Source organism: Chrysemys picta, chromosome 4, assembly GCF_011386835.1.
Source record: "Chrysemys picta bellii isolate R12L10 chromosome 4, ASM1138683v2, whole genome shotgun sequence".
NCBI lineage: Eukaryota > Metazoa > Chordata > Testudines > Emydidae > Chrysemys > Chrysemys picta.
Window position 1 is genome coordinate 109,771,892 of NC_088794.1, and position 23,950 is coordinate 109,795,841.

Genomic DNA, 23,950 nt, shown 5'->3' on the forward strand with positions numbered 1-23,950 from the left:
AAAAAAGCTGCAACTCTATATTGCAAGCTACAAAATGTTTAAGCATCTGTAAAATCATTAAACACTTACCAAGTACAGGGTTATACAAACTGGTCTCCTTACAGATGTTTGGAAAAATATAAGGCAAGTAATATTTTTTAAAATATGAAAACAAGAATGAAAATCCCTTTTCTTGGTTTTCCTTGTTCTTCCATTCTAAACTCTTGACCTTAAAGAAAAAAAAATAATTTTTTTGAGGTTGAAATGTGGGAAATATTGAAACAAATATTCCAAGTATATCAAATGTTTCAGAACTTTGCTGTAGTGTTGTTTTTTTTAAGCTGTCAAAAAAAAAATTTCAGTTTTAATTAAATTAAAGGTCAAATGCATTTTCAAGATTTGCTAAACGGAGCAAAGATAAAGTAAGAGGAGAGATCCTATTGCTTAATTATACAAGAGAGATTATTACATTAGGACTGGATTGTATGCATTTTAATAATTATGTTATATTTTCAAAATGGTGGGAGGGACTGGCTAGCTGAGAGATTAATATGACTATGCAAAGCTTTTCCTCTAAGCTCTAGATGCAGCAGAATACTTAACCATATATGTAATTTTAAACACATGTAGAATCCCATTGAAATCAGAGATTACACATTTTTAAAGAGTATCAAGCCTGAGGTGGCCCCTCCAGAAGTTGGTTTAATTTGTAGTAAATCATCCTTCTGTTTCAAAGTTACCTTCTAAAATAGAAAAATATATTTGTGCTTACCTGAAAAATTTCTTTTTTTGTGTGCAATAATGGCCAGAGATCTATTACAATGGGTACTTCAGCCTGCTTGCAGCTTGAGAGCAAAACCAGACCTGTCGATCACTGACAGCCGGGGTATGCTCTGTTTTCTGAAGTTCCTTCCAGTTCAGGTAACTTCTACAGCCAGGATAATTCAAATATACTTTCTTAAATTACAGACTGAGTAAATATGCTTTGAGAAAAAAAAAATCAATTTCTCCTACTGCGTAATATGGTAAATTTGACCTAGTGACAACATATCCAAATCCTTGAATTTCAGTTTACATCTCTGTCCTGGATAATCCACTTGTCTCCAGAATTACTTATTACTCAAAGGAGGAAATTTTCAGGTAAGCACTGAAAAGTTTTCCTATTCTTCTTCATGCTAAGGTCCACAGACCCATTACAATGGGATTTTCAGAGCAGTGCCCTTTCAGAGATTATCCTTCAGATATGGACATCCAAAACAAGATACTTGTATATAATCTCCCTCCTCCATCTAGTCGAGGGCAGTAAGACACCGAGAACTCTTCTGCAAAAGAAAGTTAGTGGCATTGGCTATGATTGGATGACCAGTCTGCAGAACTTGGTCAACTGATGGCCATCTGCAGATCTCAGTACAGGACTACTCTGCTCTGCAATTGTGAGTGCTCCTAAGAACTGGACTCTGATGTTTAATTGAAGTAAGAACTATTCTTGAATTTACTCATGGAATGGATGCCATGACAATTATGAACAGTTCCTGTTTGAATTAAAAGTATAATGGGACTTTGTTAGAGAAAACTCCCAACCTGAATTAAAAAAAAAAAAAAAAAAAAAACCACCTCATTGGGAAGCCTACTCTAATGGATAGCAAATATAATGACACTTTCTTCAGAGATTCAATCTGGGTAGTGCTGGAAGATGCAGAATGAGGTTCCAAGAACATACTGAATGACCTTGCAGGGTTGGAATCAGGTGGATGCCCAAATGAAGCATTTAATATTGGATTGTACAAAACTTCCTTTTCTTTAAAATGTTGAGAATATTATACCTTAGCTTAGCAGAATTTGATTCTTATAATTTCTACAAATAAAAATAAATATTCATGTTAAGCTTTTTTTTTATTTTTATGGATTTTAAATTTTCACAGTTGTGAAAAATTATGGGGAGGACAGTCAATGTGCAGATTGTTTCTGTGACACCACATCATTAAGGCCATCTTCATCTTGTTAACATTCTCCTCAAATAAGTTCTTGTGCCCAATAGTATTCATCTTCCTCAGGCCTGACTGACTTTCCTGGCACTGTGTGTCTGTTTGACCTGAATCAAAAGATAGTTCAGGAACCAAATCACTCTATATATTCTTCAGTCTTCTCTCTCCAGAACCCTGACCAAAAATATTTTCCAGGAAGAGATAAGTGAATTTCAGTCTTCTCTAAAGCCAATAATATTGCTACTCTGATCCCAGAGACCAACCCTGGAATCACGTCAGTTCAAATGATAATAGTCAAATTTGGAAAAAGAAAAAGGCTGCCACCTGGCTGCAAAACATAATTGTCTGAGGATGGTAAAATGGGAATTCTTGAAGAAAAATCTCCTTTAGGAACTTAGATGATTCATCTGTGCTCTGTCTGTTCTCAATTCTCAGAGGACAAAAGTAGGATGGGGAGAGGGCTTTAATGCTCTGATCTGAAGAAAGTTTATGGATGATTTCATTCATGTAGTGGCCTTTCCATGGGTTGTTGAGACTGGGAGTGGGACAGAGCTGTTTCTAAAATTCTTGCACAGCTCCACAGGGTCTCCCCTCTGGACAATATCCAGTGATCAATACCCCATCTGATCAAAGCTATACAGATAGCTCTAGTATTCTCTAACTGAGAAAGCCTGGCATCACATGGGGTCTTATTCCACATGCAGCTGGTTAGGAGGCCTGCAAATATCTCTCAATAGAGATGAACAAGAGAGATCAGTTAGTGACCCTCCACTTGTTCTAGCTGCCTCTTACAAAGAGGTATTTTCTCCTGTTGTGCTTCAGACTGCTTCAATTTCCCATATTACCAGTATTCCTTTCCACAGTACCTGGCAGGAGTCAGGATTGTGACTTTACTGATGACTGAATAGTCTCAGCTTTCCATAAAAGTTTTCAACTGTATCACTCAGACAGCTGGAAACTGCGTTGTCTGAGTGCCTTACCCCAAGAACCAGAGACTCATATGTACCTGCATGAAACAGATTTGAATCCGATTTCCCCCTCACTCACTTTTTATCCAGGGAGAAGCTCTTGGTCACACAATTTTGAGTCCCATATTACTTGTAATTAGGGCTGTCAATTAATCGCAGTTAACTCACATGATTAACTCAAAAAAATTAATCGCATTGTTAAACGATAGAATACCAATTGAAATTTATTAAATATTTTCAGATGTTTTTCTACATTTTCAAATACATTGATTTCTATTACAACACAGAATACAAAGTGTACACTGCTCACTTTATTATTTTTTATTACAAATATTTGCATTGTAAAAAAAGAGACAGTATTTTTCAATTCACCTCATACAAGTACCATAATGCAATCTCTACCATGAAAGTGCAACTTACAAATGCAGATTTTTGTGTTACATAACTGCTCTCAAAAACAAAACAATGTAAAACTTTAGAGCCTACAAGTCCACTCAGTCTTACTTCTTGGTCAGCCAATCGTTAAGACAAACAAACTTAGTTACAATTTGCAGGAGCTAATGCTGCCTGCTTCTTGTTTACAATATCACCTGAAAGTGAGAACAGGCATTTGCATGGCACTTTTGTAGCCGGCGTTGCAAGGTATTTATGTGCCAGATATGCCAAACATTCGTATGCCCCTTCATGCTTCAGCCACTATTCCAGAGGCTATGCATCCATGCTGATGATGCTCGTTAAAATATAATGCGTTGATTAGATGTGTGACTGTACTCCTTGGGGGAGGACAGTATGTAAAACAGCAGGAGACATGAATTCTGCCATATATTTCATGTTATGGCAGTCTCGGATGATGACCCAAGCACATGTTTGTTTTAAGAACACTTTCACAGCAGATTTAACAAAACGCAAAGATACCAATGTGAGATTTCTAAAAATAGCTACAGCACTCAACCCCAGGTTTAAGAATCAGAAGTGCCTTCCAAAATCTGAGAGGGACAAGGGGTCAAGCATGCTTTCAGAAGTCTTAAAAGAGCAACACTCAGATGTTGAAAGTACAGAACCCATACCATCAAAAAAGAAAATCAACCTTCTGCTGGTGACATCTGACTCAGATGATGGAAATGAACATGCATTGGTGCGCTCTGCATTGGATCGTTATCAAGCAAGAACCCATCATCAACATGGACGCATGTCCTATGGAATGGTGGTTGAAGATGAAGGGACATATGAATCTTTAGCGCATCTAGCACATAAATATCTTGCGACACCAGCTACAACAGTGCCATGCCAATGCCTGTTCTCACTTTCAGGTAACTTTCTGGCCGAAGTAGGACTGAGTGGACTTGTAGGCTCTAAAGATTTACATTGTTTTATTTTTCAGTATTTATTTATTTTTGTACATAATTCTACATGTGTAAGTTCAAGTTTCATGATAAAGAGATTGCACTACATTCCTTTATGAGGTGAATCAAAAAATACTATTTCTTTTGTTTTTTGCAGTGCAATTATTTGTAATCAAAAATAAATATAAAGTGAGCACTATATACTTTGTATTCTGTGTTGTAATTGAAATCAATATATTTGAAAATGTAGACAACATCCAAAAATATTAAACAATAATGAAATACCATTTAAACAACGCAATTAATTTTTTTAATAGCTTGACAGCCCTATTTGCAATATTATCCACCCATGTTAGCACTGCTTGTAAAAGTATGCAGGGGCACTTAGGGAGCCAGAGGACTTTATTTTTGTTGTACTAATGACACCTGGAAGTTTTCATGCCCCAGAGAGGGGACTGAAATGATGCCAGCCCACTTTCCTCTTTCCTGAAAGAGTGGTCTCTTCATAGTGAAGAGACCACTCTTTCAGGAAAAAATCTCCCCAGTTAAAAATCCTGAGTCACTACTCAGGATAGCCACATTTATATGCAGTAGTGATACCACATTACATTTTAAACTAGTACACAAATTGGGAACCTGCTGGCCTTATAAAATGGAGGCTGGGAAAGAATGAAAAATAATGGCGAGCCAAGAAACTCTTTATTGCCTACTGACTCTTCCAGATCTGGGATGCTGCCCCTCTCATCACTCCATAACCATCTGCTCAGGGGAGAAAGTAGAGGCAGTGGTGAGGCAGGGAAGCTGGGAACAAAAACCTGGACATTAGGCCATGGTGACCCACAATGACAGCTGGGAATGATAGCCCAATACTTTCACATTCTTTTAGGTATGGCAGGAAATTCCTACCCCACTATTACATCCTTCCAGGCTACATGAGAAAGAATATATAGCTATAGCGTGCCTTGGGCATCTGTAGACCTCCTAAGCTTAGTTTCACAGTGAATTCTTGCCTCACGATCTAGTGTGAAGATATATTATTTGATTCTCAGCTGATTTGGACTGGAGGTCTTTTTCCCTTAGGAGAAAGAATTCTCTTGGGAGGTTCAGGGAGGGGTGCACACCTACAGGAATCAACATATGTTTATGGCCTGGTCTTTTCTGCTCTGATCTGCCATGCTGCACTCTGTGGAGCTGAGCAGTGGAAACAGGTACTGAGGATTATCTGCTCTGCTGCACTCAGAAAGGTGAGCAGGGGAAACAGAACGGATTTATTTCCCCTTTCAGAGTCTGTTCCCATAAGCCTGATTCAGAGGCAGTATGAAATCAGGCTCAGAAGACTCCAAAAATATTTCAAGAGGCTAGTGATCTCCCTGTCCTCCAAGAGGCTTGGTTTATTTGTTTCCTCTCCCACAAATGGGCCCCTCCTGAGTTCTTCAAGAAAGGTACTGACTCCCAGAACTAGATCCCTCTCTGTTGAATGGAATTTACATGGATCAGAGAAGTCTGTTTTCCCAGGAGGTCTGAGCTTCAGACATGAGTTGGGATTGCCAGGGGAGCAGAGTTAGAGGTGGCAGCTGAGCCCAAAAGCCCCTTTCTGTATTCACTGGCATCGGCAGTGTCCAGTGCCCTCCAGCTTCGGTTCAGCGGAGAGGAAGAGGAGGCAGTTGAGCTCCACAGTCAGAGGTCTGGTTGACGGGCTATAGGACTCAGGTGCGATCTTCCATCTGGCAGTCTGCTCTTCTGGCTTCATTTCCCTCATGTACTTTGGGGAGAAAAGGGCTGGCTGCCCCAGAGCAAATTCTTTTCCAATTCTGCCTGGCCCATTTCTTGCCCTGGGAAAGGAAGGGAGCTAAGGTGACCCCGCCCAGCTTGTGCTCGGAGGGTGAAACTGCATCCTGCTGGCAAAGCTCTCCAACAACACGCTTCATACCCACACCGAGTAAGACCCTTTTGCCTCTGGGTTTTCCTCAACCTAGCACACTCCCTGAAGCCTGCAAGGGCATCAGCTGAGGAAACACCTCAATAGCAAAAGTGGAGCTGAGGGGACAGTCTCCTCAAAAATCCAATGAAGCTCTAGGGACGCAGCCAGGAATTAGACATATTACTGAACTGTTAGTCTAAACATTTGAAATAAAGTTTGAAATTTTTCCTCAGAAAAGCTTGGCAGCAGGTAAAGTTGGGCTGAGCCCATCAGCCACATGGGGGCAGAAAAAACTGGAGCGAACTTCCAGAGGCCAAGCATTCCCCTCCTATTAGTGACTGACAGGTCTGGTTCTGCTCCCAAGTTTTAAGCCTGCTGAAGTATCCACTACGATTGATCTGTGGACCTTGGCACAAACAAGAAATGGACACTTTCTGAAAGTATGTTTTCTATAAGGTACACTCTTGGAAGGCGAAACAAAACAATGCATCATTCCTGTGTACATTTATGGTGCTGTTGGTCCATTACAGTAGATAAACAAAAAATAGTTACTTTTCTTCCGTTTGCAACCTATGGAACATACCTGAATTACCATGTATTTCAAAAGTGCTTCTAGAAAGTAGCTTGTAAGATCTTCTTGTCCTTTATCTCCTGATTGTGGAGGGACAAGTGGAGTAATTTCCTCTACAGTCACTTGCGCTGTCCAAAAATGAAAAATAGTTAATTAAGATACTGGAACAAATTATTAAGCCATCAATTTGTAAGCACCTAGAAGGTAACAGGGAGATATATAATAGCCAACATGGATTTGTCAAAAACAAACCATGACAAACTAATTTGATTTCCTTTTTACGAGACAGGTGGATAGGAGGGAAGCAGCAAATGTGATTTACCTTGATTTGAGTAAATTCTTTTACACAGTCCCACATGACATTCTCATAAGCCTACTAGTGAAATGTGGTCTATATGAAATTATTATAAGGCTGGTGCACAAATAGTTGAAAAACTATACCCAAAGAATAGTTATCAATGGTTCACTATTAAGCTGGGAGGACGTATCGACAAGGGTCCCACAGGAGTCTGTCCTGAGTCTGGTACTACTTAATATTTTCATTAATGATGTTGATAATGGGGTGGAGAGTATGCTTATAAAATTGCTAATGACACCAACCTCAGAGGGCTTGAAAGCCTTAGGAGGACAGGATTAGAATTCAACACACCCTTGACAAATTGGGGAATTGGTCTGAAATCAACAAGATCAAATTCAATAGAGACAAGTGCAAAGTGCTAAACTTAGGAAGGAAAAATCAAATGTAACAAATACAAATGGGAGAATAGCTGGTTAGGAAATAGTACTGCAGAAAAGGATCTAGGAATTATAGGGGATCACAAACTGAATGAAAGTCAACAAGTGATGCAGTTGTGAATAAGGCTAATGTAATTCTGGGGTGTATTAACAGAAGTGTTGTATGCAATACACTGGGGATAAACTGGTCTGCTCTACTTGGCACTGGTGAGATCTCAGCTGGAGTAGCGTGTCCAGTTTTGGATACCCACTTTAGGAAAGCGGAGGACAAAATGGAAAGAGTCCAGAAGAGAGCTACAAAAATTATAAAAGGTTTAGAAAAACTGACCTATGAAGAAACTGGGCATGGTTAGTCTTGAGAAAAAGATGACCGGGGAGAGGGAGGGGTTGGTAATCAGTCTTCAAATATATGAAGGGCTATTATAAAGAGGATGGAGATCAACTGTTGTCTATGTCCACTGAAGGTAGAACAAGACGTAATGGGATTAATCTGCAGCAAGGGAGATTTAGGTTAGATATTGGGAAAAACTTTCTAACTATGAGGAAATTTAAGGTCTAGGATACATGCTACAAGAGAGATTGAGGAATCCCCATCACTGGAGGTTTTTAAGAACAGGTTAGATAAACACCTGTCAGGCATAGATTAGGTATGTCTGGTCCTGCGTCAACAAAGGGGAATGGATGAAGTGACCTTTCAAGGGACCATGAAAGGTCACTTCATCCATTCCCCTGTGTTGGTCCCTTCCAGCACTATATTTTCTATAGTACATTTCATCAATAAATATATTGTTTCCCTTAATTTTGCAAAATTATGACAAACAGGTGTTGGAAAATTGGCTGCTCAAAACAAAATCAAATACAAATTACAACCACAAATCCTACCCCAAGAGTGTTCAAATTTAAAGGACTTTGCCAATAAGTCCCCTACAAGTTGCCTTATCATGTCCTTTGTACTTTCTTCACTTTTATGTGGTAAGCACACATCAATCATCATCATCATCAAGGCTATCTGTGCATACTTTTGAATACTTATTTTACTAAATCTATCTGCTGAGTCCCTATTTTAAAAATCTGTTATTGTTGCATTTTGGAATTTTCCTTGTTTGGCTTGACTTTATGGATTTCACGCTTTTGTTTTAAGGAATTAAAATATCTATCCTATGGTTCTTTCAGTTGTTCTTTCATTAGTCAGTAATCTTAAACCGTTTTTATGATTATTGTTGCTGCTTTTAGTTACATGTTTATTTAAACTCTCCAATTACATTAGTTCAGTGCTTCTCTATTTTGTACTCTCTTGTAATCAGAGCTTTTTTCCACCTCCTCATCCTCCATAATTCTTTGCTGCCTAACAGCATGTAAGTCCTGCCCTGTTTGTTCCTCCTTTCCTATTGTTCTGGACACTGCAGGATGATAGACAAGACAACAAGAACCTCTGGGGTCTCTGGCACAATCTGCACTATGGGGGCTACTCTGAAGCTGCAACCCCTGGAAGCCCTGGTGTCCCCAGTAGCCCACCAGGATAGCTGTGGGAAACCAAGCATGGCCTGTGGTGTTTCACTGGAAGTTCACTGAAATGGATATGTTTCCACAAAATATTTTACTTTTGACAAATCAAGTTTCTAATAAAAGCCAGTTTTGTCAGAAAATTCTGAACAGCTCTAGTTATGATAACCAATATGAGAGGAGATGATGCTATGAATCTGTTTTTTTGGAAAAGGTGAAGTTGAACTAAATCTTCATACGGGGGTCTTATGGAGTTAGTGATACAGCTACAGGTATAAATGTTGCTCTGAGTGATCTGTGGAACTCATTGCCCCAAAAAATAATTGAGACCAAGAATCTAGTAGGAATCAAAGGATCATCCTTATGAATAATGAAAATATCCAGTTGCATTAGCTAGTATAAAAATTAAGTCATAAAAGGATATAAACCCTTATGCCTTAGGGCACAAGGCTGCAATTAGAGGTTACAGTTTCTCCTATGGGCAGGTTATTCTATAATTGTCCACTATAGTGGTTCATAAACCTTTCACTTGAATATTAGGTACTGGCCACTGTAAAGATATTGGATTAGATGGACCACTGCTCTGCTGCAGTAAAGCAACACGCATGTTCCTAAGAGATTTGGGAAGAGAAAGTCAGGGTCAAGAATGACACCAAGATCCTAAAAGCCCTGAACACAGCTGCACTCATTAGTGGTTCAATAACCCCTATGGTAAAAGAAAGCATGCCAGACGACTTACTTTAGTTATTTCTACAGTTCCTGAGCAATGGAAAAGTTAGTGAAATGGGACCATGTAAGGAACTGGGTAATGTTACTAAATTACTTACTTTCTTGAACATTAAGTGGAGGGTTAATGAGATTATCTAGTGTTCGAGGTCCATACTCAGATTGTGGTGATGAAAATCCAGGAATTAAGCAAGAAAACATACATAGCTGTTCTTTACTACAGTTATTCTGAAGTGCTTGCAACCACAAGAGGAAGAGACGCACACCTTCTCGACGGATCTTAAAAGGGGAAAAAGGGAGTTTTTTGTTTGTCAGTCTCTTTGCTTTTTAAGCTGCATTACACTCTGTGTGTAGACTTGCAAATAGCTTCCTTACATATTCATACAAATAAACAAAAGGACCAGGTCTGTAAAGTACAAAATTGCTATTTTTGCACAATCTCTCCCTTTCAATAAAGAACTGCACCATAGAGGGCATGTCAACAATACCACTCTTTTTTCTTCAAAAGTAATCAAAATGTTACAAAATCTATTTCTTAAATTATTGGATCTTTCTGCTCATAACCAAAACTATGATAGAAAAAGACTGAAGTCTCGTATTATATAAATGAACCAAAAACTATTCCTCTCCCCATATAAAGTAAAAATTAGGACTTCTTTCCTCTTGAAAGCAAAAATTAAAGCGCCAATCCTGCAAACGCTATGCACCTGCTTCCCTCTATGGGACTTCTCAAGGTACTAAACCAGGTGCATAGAAGTTGAAAGGTTCGCCGCCTATTATGAACGTAATCAATCTTGTTAGTCAGTGTTACTGTTTTTGTGCCAGTGATTATTCTAAGAAAAACAACATATACACATCAAAAATGCAAAAGCAAAAAGATATAGGTATTTATTTTCCTTACCTTTAAGGAATTTCCGGTGTGAAGGAGTTTCTTTAAAATCAAGCCTGAAAGGAAAACACGTTTTAAAGATGTTCTTTGCTCTTTATTCAACTTCAGATGTCAGAGTTCTCGGTCAGACTTGATAATCTTTTAAGCAAGTCCTTGGCAATCTCCAATTTACTCTTGGTGAACTTGATATCCTCTGACAATCATCTGAATGCCAGAAGGGGGAAGAAAGATCACCTTCTACAAGATCTGTTCCTTTTCTCATAATCAATACCAAAAAATTTATAGAAATGTAGGATGGTGGACAGGCTTGAAGGTGGGAGGCTGTCTGAACGCTGGATCCCCACTGTGACAGTGGGCATGCTGGGAAACTTTTCAGAGACAATAGGTAAGTTTCATTAGAAATGGGAGTTTAGTTTGAAAGCAGAAAGCTTGTGGTTGCATCTTTATGTTTATCTTCTGTGTAACTTGTATGTGTTTGCTTCCCCTTACAATTTTCGACTTTGAATCTATGATTTTTCTATCAAATAAAATGTTTTGTTTATTTTTAACCCAAGCAGATCTCCAATGTGCAAACTATGTGGAGTGTGCGCGCCAAAGCAAGCTGGGGGGGGGGGGGGGGAGGGGGAAGGGCAGGTTTCATGCATTTGAGAGCGATGAACCAGATGGGAAAAGTGCAACTGTCCGGTAGTTAAGAACTTGGGATAGACTGATTTGGGGAGACTAGGGACTAGAAGGGCTGTTGGGGTCACCCTGAAAGGAGTAACTATTCTGGTGGAAACCAGGGTGAGACTTTATACTTGTGGGCTGGATACCGGTATCAGGGCTCTGAGCCATAGCAGTAAGGCACCTGAAGTTACAAGGCAGGTAGTGACAGAAGCCCTTGCTGGTCTGAGTGATCGCCAAGTGTCACAGTGCCTTAACGATCCCTCTAGAAAAACCATTTCATAATATCAGTTACTATATTGTTAAGAAGCTTAAGAACATCCAGACTAAGTTTCTTTTTAAAAAGTTGCAGAAGTTTCAAGTCCTTGCTCCTTATTATGCCACTTTAAGTAAGTAATCCCTATCCCCTCCTTTATATTATCATGCAAATAAAACTGTCAAACTTAAGACATTAAAGAATTCAATTACACTTTATATAGTATCTTGTTTGATTCTATTTTTTTTAAACCCCTTATTAAAAAGAGAGAGATTTCTTTTTTAAATACAAAACTCACCAATACTATGAAACTGCCACCTTTGGTGAATCCTTTCTGGAAGAAGTTGTAAAATTTTCTACAAAAGCAAAAGCCAACAATCCACACTACACAGTTATTACCTAAAAAACGCATGCTAGAAATACCAAAGATTAACAGCAGTTATCAAGGGAGAAAATTTAAGTTTTCTTAATTAATAATGCTGTCTTTTTGTGGCTTCCACCCACCCCAAAAAAAAAACAGCCACCCACAGGAAGATAAAATTAATTTTCTAAAAATTTGCTTATCTGCATCCAAGATACAAGTTAAATATGCACATGCAGCATTTCGCTGTAATTATACAAATGAACAGGTATTTCTATAGTGTCATCCCATGTATGTGACCACCTCCAGTATATGACAAGCTATAAACAGCTTGATTCACCATTGAATTACATTCTTTGTGGGGACACAAGGTAGGTGCGATATCATCTTTTACTGAACCAACTTCTGTTGATGAGAGAGACAAGCTTTTGAGCCACACAGAGCTTAGCTAGTACAGTCTAAAAGGACCATTCAAGGTAGAGTGGCCCGTTAACACCTCTGCAGTCATAGGACAAAAAAAAAAAAAAAAAAAAAAAAAAAAAAAGAGGGTTAGCGGGTTACAGATTGTTGTAATAAGCCATATATACAGTGTCTCTGTTCTGCCCATGATTTTTAGTATCTAGCAGAGTGATCAATTTAAGCTCCCAAGCTTGTTTTCTGAAAGTGTTGTGCACGTTTCCTTTGATGGTGAGGACTGATCGATTATTCTATATCTGACCTCTTTGTGAAGGGTTCACCCACAGGTGATAGGAAAATTATAAAAAAGACAAAAATATCCTGTGAGAGTTCATAGCAATTGTCTGGTTTCACTCACACAGGCCTTGGCTACACTCGCAGATTCACAGTGCTGCCACGGCTCTCTCTCACGGCGAGAGCTCTCTCGCAGCACTGCAAGTACTCCACCTCTCCGAGGGGAACAGCTTGCAGCGCTGATTACACTGGCGCTTTACAGCGCTGCACTCGCTGCGCTCAGGGGGGGTGTTTTTTCACACCCCTGAGCGCAGCAAGTGCAGCGCTGTGAATTGCCAGTGTAGCCAAGGCCACAGAGTTATTGGGGCATTTAGTTACCTGGATGAGGTATGCCACACATTGTGTTAGGCATGTGTAGGATCCAGGGATGACTGCAGATGTTAACAACAATCTGCCTTGAATGGTCCCTTACAATACATGCTAACTACTTACCCTAAAAAAAAAAAAAATCAGATCCACTTTGCATTTTGCTGTGATGCTGGAAGTACCTTTTCCAGAATTGAAGAAGAGCTGTGTGTGACTGGAAAGCTTCTCTCTCACCAACAGAAGTTGGTCCTATAAAAGACATTACCTCATCCACTTTGTCTCTCTAATATCCTGGAACCGACACAGTTACAAGTACACTGAATACATTATTTTTTGGGCAGTTAATATTTAACCTGTGTAGTTGCACCCAAGGAAGCAGCCAATGGGCCTACCAAAACCATATTCGCTGATCCTCCCCATGAAATTATATGATTTGCTCACTCCAGGTTTGCTCCAACTTCTAATCTAAGCCTAATCCTACAGTTCCATTGTGTTAAAACCCAATAACTTTTCTGGCAAATTATCTGAGTCAAAAAAACAATACCGGAAGATTCAAAACATCTTACCTCAAAAATAAAAAGTATAGCATCTAATTCTTCCCTCTGAGACTTGTGACCTAAATTTAATTTAAAAAGAATCCTTAAATTATGTAGTTTTCATTATGAAAAGTCATTTAAGGGCCATTGACTAAAACTATAAATACCCAAAACATCTATACTTCTACAGACACAGAAAGTAGATTTCTCACATTCCTTCCATTGCATTAAACCATTTCATTGGTTTAAAATAGTACCCTGTATTTTGATATTATATTTAGAGTCTACAGATGAACACACCTGCAACCAACTGTAACTATGGAGCTAATGACTAGTGTAGTCACTAAAAATATAAAATGCAAAATATTTTGCAGGGATAACAATACAAAACCTAGATGTAAGTGGTATTTATTTAGGTTTCAGAGCAAACTTTTAGATTTCACTTTTTTAACTGCATTAAAATGTGAAACTGCACTATTAGATAAAAAGGTTTTGAGATCTGGTTTATATTTTTCTCACAGACTATTAAAGCAAGCTCTGGAATGGAGTTATAACATTCAACAAGAGAGAATTAAAGAACTTTTTAACAAAGGTGAGGTTTTTTGACCTGCCCACCCTCCAGATCAAGTTATACCACACACTATGAAACATGCAGTATTTTGGGAAATAAAAAATTATTTCTTTAAAACTACAAGAACAGAGCTAGCCTTCATATTTGAAGATCCTCAAATCTGCAAGAAGATTAGAAGGGCTAGCAGGCGAGCTTGTCTCTCCTTGCCCCATGAGTGTCAGTTGCTTCTCCCTTTGTATCTTGCTAAGAGTGATCCAACTGGTGAACCTGCCTTGGATCTCTCAGCCCACGCAGATAGTATCAAACAGTTGAGCACAAATGATGGAATCAAGACCAACCCTGCTTCAAAGTGTTAATAAACACAGCTTCAGAGAAAGAAATTTCAAATTTGAAAGACATTTGAAATGCTTACCTTTTTGTTTGAGACCTACTTCAATAGTCACAAAATTTTCAAAGAACACATAATATATAGGTGAAAAGTGTAGGTCAAAAAACTGTTTAAGATCAATGGACTCTGCATTCTCTGAAAGATAAACAGAAGGTTATTTTTCTCTCTCATTATCTAGCCTTATGGTTCATCAAGTTATATCAATGTTTAATAATACCGGATGAGCAAGATGTTTAGGATGACTAATATATTCAATATAGAAGTCAAAGCACGTTTACAATTCCGGCTAATTAAATTCAAGTTGGTGGGTATGGATTGCTTAGTATATATTTATGTTTAAGCAAGACTAACAATGACCATTCTTTCTTAAATTATTTTTGCATGCAAGACATCAACAAAGGTGTCACACCAATTTTATCTTAAGCATTCCTTGAGTGCGAGTCATTCTAGTATCTAGAAACCCATAAATAGTTCCTCCTGGCCCCCCCCTCCCAAAACGATTACTTAAATAAAATACTTTAGAGAAAAAAAAAAAGTAGGGCAACTAAACAAAATTTGGACACATACTTCACAATTAACATAGTTAAATTATATGGGCCAAATGTGTCAGTATATAACCTTCACTATATTGTTGTACATTCATTCCACCTTAAATAAAGGTCTTTTTAATTACCTGTCTGACCATAATCTCCTAATTACAGTCCTCCTCACACCATTGTTCTTCTGACCCTTTTGTTTAAATCTAATGACATCACAACTACCTGCATGCATAATAAGCTATAAGTGACAAAGTGTAAATGACAGATGTCAAATGCTTCTGCTTCAAAGCAGCACCTGGAATCCCCATATTCACCATGGTCATATAATTATTATATATTTTGTGCAGCGTATGCCTTGTGAGGTATCATTTAAAAGTCTTGATCTGTTAAACATTAATATCCTGTTGGCTTGTATGTGCCATCACTGTAGGGAAGTTATGAAGTTTTGCTATGTGTGTGTTACTAAAATATGTTGTGAAGTTGGGAACAGCCACAACCAGCCTTTCAGGTGCAACAATGGAGGAGCCAGACGTGCTGATGGCCCATTATAGGAATCCACATTCCCAAGAACTATCCTAAGTCCTGTATACAATTGAGACTTCTCAGATATAGCTGACTTAGAACAATGCTTCCTTAGCTCTCGTCCCCTAACACCCCTACTCTACTTGTGCTACACTGATGACATCTTCATCATCTGGACCTATGGAAAAGAAGCCCTTGAGGAATTCCACCATGATTTCAATAATTTCCATCCCACCATCAACCTCAGCCTAGATCAATCCACACAAGCGGTCTATTTCCCGGACACTACTGTGCTAATAAGTGGCATAAATACCACCCTATACCGGAAACCTACTGACCGCTACACTTACCTACATGCCTCCAGCTTCCATCCAGGACATGCCACATGATCCATTGTCTACAGCCAAGCTCTAAGATATAATCACATTTGCTCCAATCCCTCAGACAGAGATAAACACCTACGAGATCTCTATCAAGCATTCTTAAAATTACAATACCCACCTGCTGAAGTGAAAAAACAGACTGACAGAGCCAGACGAGTACCCAGAAGTCACCTCCTACAAGACAGGCCCAACAAAGAAAACAACAGAACACCACTAGCTGTCACCTTCAGCCCCCAACTAAAACCTCTCCAGCGCATCAAAGATCTACAACTGATCCTGAAAGATGATCCCTCACTCTCACAGATCTTGGGAGACAGACCTGGCCTCGCTTACAGACAACCCCCCAATCTAAAGCAAATACTCACCAGCAGCCACACATCACTGAACAAAAACACTGACCCAGGAACCTATCCCTGTAACAAAGCCCGATGCCAACTCTGTCCACATATCTATTCAAGTGACATCATCATAGGACCTAATCACATCAGCCATACCATCAGGGGCTCGTTCACCTGCACATCTACCACCAATGTGATATATGCCATCATGTGCCAGCAATGCCCCTCTGCCATGTACATTGGCCAAACCGGACAGTCTCTACGCAAAAGAATTAATGGACACAAATCTGACATCAGGAATCATAATACTCAAAAACCAGTGGGAGAACACTTTAACCTGTCTGGTCATTCAATGACAGACCTGCAGGTGGCTATTTTACAACAGAAAAACTTCAAAAACAGACTCCAACGAGAGACTGCTGAGCTGGAATTGATATGCAAACTAGATTCAATCCTAAATTGATTGTATAAGGACTGGGAATGGCGGAGCCATTACAAACATTGAATCTATCTCCCCTTGTAAGTATTCTCACACTTCTTATCGAACTGTCTGTACTGGGCTATCTTGATTATCACTTCAAAAGTTTTTTTTCCTCTTACTTAATTGGTCTCTCAGAGTTGGTAAGACAACTCCCACCTGTTCATGCTCTCTGTATCTGTGTGTGTGTGTGTGTGTGTGTGTGTGTGTGTGTGTGTGTGTGTGTGTGTGTGTGTGTGTGTGTGTGTGTATCTCCTCAATATATGTTCCATTCTATATGCATCCGATGAAGTGGACTGTAACCCACAAAAGCTTATGCTCTAATAAATTTGTTAGTCTCCAAGGTGCCACAAGTACTCCTGTTCTTTTTGCGGATACAGACTAACACGGCTGCTACTCTGAAACACAAACAATGGAGACATAGCCTAGGATCTTTCCAGCAGGCTGATGAAGTGGGTTATAGCGTATGAAAGCTTATGCCCAAATAAATTTGTTAGTCTCTAAAGTGCCACAAGGAGTCCTCGTTTTTATAAAAGAGAAGTGACATCATCACTTGAGTTGTGAGGGAGAATAAGGTCAACATCTGAAAACACATCTGGAGAACAAAGACAGAACTGGGGTGGTGGTCCCAGGCTGAAGGAGAGTTCCAGCCTGTGTATGGAAGATTTTTAACCTGCACATATTATCTATCAGGGCGAGACACTGCTTGATTCAAATCCTATCCCCAGTTTATAGAACTCAGATTATGAATTTACTTTTATTTCTTAGATAACCAACTTTTATCTGTATACTTACTACTTATAATCACTGAAAGTCTTTTTGTAATTAATAACCCTGTTTTATGTTTTACCTAAAACAGTGTGTTTTGGTTGAAGTGCTTGGGAAATCTGCAGAATGGTAGAGCCTTGGGGTCCTAGGCTGGGGAGCTGGGGGAACTGGCTGGAGACTTTCTATTATTGGTTCATGAATGGCTGGCAAAAGCATTCATGTAACTCAGTTGGGTATGTTCCTGTCTGTGTAAGTGCAGTACCTGGAGAGCTTTGCAGTTTGTCGCAGAATCACAGTGTGAGAGGGAGCCCAGGCTGGTAAGACAGAGTACTGAGCAGTACCCAGTTCCTGGTTGCATCCTGGTGAACCCAGCACAACAGTAATGACAGGGCTCGCTCTAGGCACCAGCTAAACAAGCAGGTGCTTGGGGCAGCACATTTCTAGGGGTGGCATTCTGGCGCCAGCCATCATAGGCACCGACTCCGTGGCATGGACAAAAAGTGCCCCCGCCGCCCCAGCTCACCTCCACTCCACCTCCGCCTGCTCCCCTGAGTGCACCACCACTCCGCTTCTCCCTGCTCCCTCCCAGGCTTGCCACGCGCGAAACAGCTGTTTCGTGCAGCAAGGCTGGGAGGGAGGAGAAGCCGGGCGGCAGTGGTGGAGCGGAGGTGAGCTGGAGCAGGGAGCGGTTCCTCTACCCCCCCCGTTACTTCCTGAGCCCCCCCCCACCCTAGCTCACCTCCGCTCCGCCTGCTCCCCTGAATGCGCCGCTGCTCTGCTTCTCCGCTCTCCCTCGCCCGAGGGAGCGGGCGAAGCAGAGGTGAGCTAGGGCGGGAGGTCGTGGGGGGGAGGGGGGAAATGCAGCACCCCCGGGGGAGGAGGCGGGGCCGGGGATTTGGGGAAGAGGTTTGGAAGGGATGGAGTTGGGGCGGGGCTGGGGGGGAGGGGCGGCCAAAATGTTTTTTGCTTGGGGCGGCAAAAATCCTAGAGCCGGCCCTGAGTAATGAGTAACAACCAATTAAAGAGGATGGCTCCAAGTACAGCAAGTTACTAATTGTTTTTTCTGCTGCCAAAATCTGCATTATTGCCATCTCTCAATGTCATTCCAAGTATTGCCATTTATTTTAAAAGGATTCTCATGAACATCTGATTTCTTCAGTCTTTTTCAACATCAAAACTTCAACTGTACAAAGTTTTGCCCTTACCCAAAGTGACTATCAACAATGGGGCGAATACCAGATTGCCCTCAGGGAAGATGGTGGCCCCTTAATCATCACGTGAGGACCAGGAAGCAGGGATGACACGGGTGATTTTTACCAGGATAAATCATGGTTGTAATCACATTAGAAAAAACTAGTTAGTCCAAGTTTAAGGCATTTTCTATTTTAAAAATGGTTTTGTTAATGCACACCACATAACACTTAATTTGAGTTACATATTCAAATTTTGGTTACATAAGGCAGTAGATAAGTAGATTAATTTGGGATTGAACAAATAGACTGCAGTGGGCTTAATATTAATGTGTAATTATTGGGGGGAGGGATCGCTCACTGGTTTGAACATTGGCCTGCTAAACCCAGGGTTCTGAGTTCAATCCTTGAGGGGGCCATTTAGGGATCTGGGGGGAAAAAGTCTGTCTGGGGATTGGTCCTGCCTTGAGCAGGTGGTTGGACTAGATGACCTCCTGAGGTCCCTTCCAACCCTGATATTCTATGAATTTGTAATACTGAACATTGGCATGTCTACACATTTTGGTTCGGTATTTTCTCCAGGAAGTTATACATATGGCTCATATTTCAGTTTTCAATATTATATAAACTGAAAAGTCAAAAACATTCTATTACATGAAAATACAGAGTTGTAGGCTTGAAGCATTAAGCAATCAGAAACAAACAGAGCTGGCCATTTGGCCACACAGCATTCTGTAGCAAAAGACCAACTTTGATGTAGTGGACAGACCGAGTCTACTCCTCAGTTTTGAATGGATGTCTCCAAAGTTTGAAAAGATTCACTCTACACTTGAACACTGATGCAGTTATATTTCCAAGTTTAAGCCAGTATTTACCAGCACCGTGTCCTAAACGAGTTTTTCCTTGGGAAATTGACAACCCTACTAGGAAGGGGGACAGAAGAATATGGAGAACCAGGAATGGAACTGTGATGGCATCAGGAGGGGAAATCAGGATAGATAAAAATCAAATGATTAAAAAAAAAAAAAAAAGTAAAAAAAAAATCTCTTATAAAATGCTTTTTGAGGGAAAAAAAACCTATCTAAAGATAGATACAGTATAGCTCAAGGATATCTCATCATGGAATAGGGATTATAAATACTAATTCTATAGTATGAGACAATATATTCATGTAACAGTTAAGAAAAGTTTTGTAAATCAGTTCCAGTAGTTTATGGATTAGGGACCCACAGGGGTGGCTCTAGACTAGCTACCAGCAACTGGCGCCCTGGGCGAACCATGCAATCAGCGCCCCCACCCCCAAGGGCAGATCTAGGCTGAGGTTTTTGGTAAACTGGGAAATTTTGCCCCTCTTTTCCTTTTAACGTTTTTACGCGTTTGTTTTTGTTTTTAAACCAGAGGCTTAATTATTTCGTCTGTCCGTCCGTCTGTCCAACCAACGTTTCTGAGATCAGATAAAATAGACACATGAAATTTTCAGAATAGATTTGTACACGACAGCTAGAGGATATTTCAGTCAAATTTCAAATAAAAATGCATTAAAAATGTTAATTATAATTACAACAAATCCAAAATCATCCATTACGCTATCCTGCTTTAACTGCCGTTACCACTACAGCCAATATAGAAAGAAATAAGAAAACTCTTCAATGAACTCTAACCTGTATTTACAAAACACCCCAAATAAAAAACACTCTGTGCTCTTAAAACATGACTTTTCTTGCTTTAAGTTTTGAAAATTCAGTCACTAGTTCTTTTAGATCCAGTTTTCCAGCTATTTCATGCACTAGAGACATTGTGGAAAGTCCAACAAGTCTCTCTTGCACCATTGTTGAACGCAGATACGTTTTTATCAATTTTAACTTTGAGAAGCTACACTCCCCACTAGCTATGGAAACTGGCAAAGTTAAAGAATGCATAGAGCTATAAAAATGGTTTGGAAAACTGTCTGAGTTTATTTTCACAAACAAATTTCAGTACTTCTTCAGGAGTGGAATGTTTCTTAAAGTAGTCTTGAAAAAGCCTGAAGCTCACTACAAAAAACTGTAGCATTAGTGTTCTTTTGAATTTTCATGAGTCAATGCCGACTCCAGTTTTATACAAAATTCTCTTATCTGTTTTGCTGGGTTTTTTTGCAAGCTGTGGATATCATATAGAAAGCCAAATACTGACTCTAACTGCTGCATCTTGTGTCAACCGAGTGACTAGCAGTATCAAGGACTGCAAAGTAGAAATTCACTTTGAACCTTTGTTTTGGGTTCTGAATGGGTGTCTCTCGTCCCCTTCATAAGAAAACTGTTGTTTCTTTTGCCGAAGTGAACTGGCTCAGGTTCAAAATTCTGTTGGAAAGTCTATTTCTTCAGCAAGCGTGAGAGAATCTACCAGTGTTCTTTCAAAAACTCTTCATTTCTGAATTCCTCCAGAATATTTTTAGTTTGCTGCAGTTTTTGAATAGCAGAATGTATGTTCAAGTTCTTTTCCTGAAGCTGCTTACTAGTGAGGTTAATCTCGAAAAGGATATTATACCACAAAATGAGTGAAGTCACAAATTTGAATTTGCAGAAGCTCTTGCAAATGGCCTTTCCATCTGAACGTGCCGTATTGCCAGATGATTCAGTAAAGTTAGTACCATCAGAAATTTCAATTAGGGAATTATGTTTCCAAGATCATAGCAAAGAGGCTTCAAACCATCAATGCAACTCTCCCATCTTGTCTGACTAAGTGGTTTCACAGTTAGAGAATTCACATGGTGAATCAGAATCTTCCAATGGCATGTTGAGTCTGAGAAAAAAACAAACAAACACAAACACGTTGCAACAAGTCAAAGAAAATGCTTGCCTCCAAACCGCATCTAGCAGCATCATTGACAACCTAATTCAGAGAATGCGCCCTGCAAGGAACAAAAGGCCCTAGGATTGATTTCCATCATTCTCCTTTGCACACCATTGTCTTTACCCTTCATATTACTCCCATTATCATAACCTTGGCCATGTAAGTTTTCAACAGATAATGACATTGTTTCAAGCTCTTGTAGAATAGTTTCAGTCATAAATGCTCCAGTCGTCTCCGTCAGTGGTACAAAACCCCAAAAATGTTCCTTTATGAGCACTTTAACATTATCTTCATCTGCAGACTTTTCCATATCCACAAAACGAATGAACGTCATTTGGTCAACATGACTCACACCTGGTGTACAGTCCAGTATTACTGAAAAGTATTTTGCAGAATGGGCAGCTTCTACTATTTTCTTTTTAATGGCATTTGCTAGGATTTGAATCAGGTCATTCTGCATATTTTTTCCTAAGTAATGAACCTGTGTTTCATGATCAGTTATTTTACGTAGATGCTCCTTCATGACTGGATCAAACAAAGCTAGGTAGTCAACAAATTAAAAAGTTTCCATTATCTGGAGTGTATAATTTTTCATTTCTACTGCGGCCACGGAATGCTAAATTTTGCCCACCGAGAACTCTCACTAAAGCAATCAGATGCTCTAATATTTGTTGCCAATATTTTTTCTTTGATCACACGTAAATCTTCGATAGTTTTTCCTTTTTTCATTTGTAATTCAAGTTCTTCCCAATTTTGAAAACATTCCAAATGTCCTGTACTTCTTTCCTGTGAAGAGAAAATTGAAGATATGTTCTTCCACTCCCTCGAAGCATTTTCAGTAAGTGATGTACCAATTGCTTGATTTCTAAACAACTTGCAGCAAAAGCAAAAACAGAGTCCTTCGACACTGAATATTGTAACCAGTTTCAATGACTTTTTTCCCCATTAAAGGAGTTTCCTCTTGTAATGCTGAACAGAGAATTTTCTTTTATTTCCATCCTTAGGGAAGGGAAATTCATGAACTTGTTCGGGTCCATGTTCCACGAGAATTTGCCACACACAGTCATCACATCTGAGCCATGAAGCTGGGTCCCCATACTGTAAGTTGTTTGTAACTTCCTCATCCTTTCTTCCTTCTACTTCAATTTCTGCATGTTCCTCTGAGGGTGAATACATTTTCTCCACTTCCATATCAGTCTGATGCTGTGAGTTGCCTTCATCTTGCGTTTCCATCATCTTCAGTTTCCAAACTGCTTTTTTGTGGATGTGAGCTACCCTCATCTCGATGTTCCAAACTGCTTCCATGCGGATGTGAGCCAACCTTCTCTCTAAATAAAATTCCTTCATCTGGATGCTGGGAACTGCTTCCATCTTTATTTGGAAGAAAGAGAAGATATTCCAGGAAGGATCCCTGCTGTTTTGCTTGGTCCTTTTCCTTTTCAGCCTTTCGTTTACGATACTCAGCTCCTGAGGGTTTTCTTTTTCCTCTTTCTGCCATGGGGTATTTGAATATTGTTATGTACTGTGCTCCCGACTGCAAGCATTATAGCGTTAAGGATGGCCGACACACCACATGGTTGACTATTTAAACCACATTGCAGCCATCCCAACGCATCTTTTCACTGCTTAAAAGTTCAATGATTAGTAACATACACTCACTTACCTATTAAACCAGTTAGTTACAGCATTTACATGGAAACAAAATGACCTTTTTCAACGTTATAACCCGACACCAGTTGTTTGGAAAGTAATCCCCTTCCTCACAGTTACCTGCTTGGAGTGTGACATCATCACTTTCATAGTCTATTAAGCGTTAACACTGTTACTTTTCTTTTATGGACCTTATTTATTACATGTGAACCAGTTATAACAAAGAAAAGTTCATAATTATACAGCCCGATAACGTTAAGGTTTAATAACGCTTAAACATACTAACATTTTGGATTTATAATGCTGAAAAACGTTCTTTATTCTTTGGCACCAAGAAACAATTTTACACAGTATTTGCTCGATTCTTAGCCATCTACCTGTGACATGTGTTAAAATGACTGTTCGGTATGTATCAACTCCATTCTACATGAATTTCCGGCTATGTGACCTTGATGTATATTCGAGTTAGGTGACACTAGCATTGCAGCTCTTGCTGCTGGCGGATGTGTTTCATTGTGGCTGAGTTATTGCTCATCAAAATTGAGGAGTGGGTCATCTTGACCCTACGTCACAAATTGAAAAAAAAAAAAATTCGCTAAAATATTTATTTTTGCAGTAAATAAAAAAGATTCGACACATTAATAAATTCTCAGAAATGCAGAGAAATTAATTATAATTCATATTCCTTCCGTATACGCACAGGAATTGAAATAATGACATCTTCATTGTTTTATTTGTACGTCTTTTTTTCCATCTTTTTCCTTTTTTCTAAATTTGATTTTTTTCCTTGAATTTGGCG

The 23,950-nt window shown here is 39.4% G+C and overlaps 1 protein-coding gene across 19 annotated transcripts in view; it reads right to left on the reverse strand.

Moving 5' to 3' along the window:
* Positions 1-23,950, reverse strand: part of RALGAPA1 (Ral GTPase activating protein catalytic subunit alpha 1) — a 247,743-nt gene that overhangs the window by 206,953 nt on the left and 16,840 nt on the right. For 15 of the 19 annotated variants that reach the window (XR_010600693.1, XR_010600692.1, XR_010600691.1 and 12 more), the window contains exons 2-8: positions 14,476-14,586; positions 13,523-13,572; positions 11,838-11,895; positions 10,633-10,676; positions 9,833-10,010; positions 6,780-6,895; positions 70-208 (exon numbers count right to left, since the gene is read on the reverse strand). Coding sequence is in view for 15 of the 19 variants with exons in the window: in XM_065593297.1 (XP_065449369.1) it covers positions 70-208; positions 6,780-6,895; positions 9,833-10,010; positions 10,633-10,676; positions 11,838-11,895; positions 13,523-13,572; positions 14,476-14,586 (696 nt within the window). In the remaining 4 variants the exon portion in view is untranslated. Of the gene's footprint in view, positions 1-69; positions 209-6,779; positions 6,896-7,367; positions 7,411-9,832; positions 10,011-10,632; positions 10,677-11,837; positions 11,896-13,522; positions 13,573-14,475; positions 14,587-23,950 lie in introns of those variants that run through there. The other 4 variants (XM_065593298.1, XM_065593283.1, XM_065593289.1 and 1 more) reach the window with 3 other exon arrangements.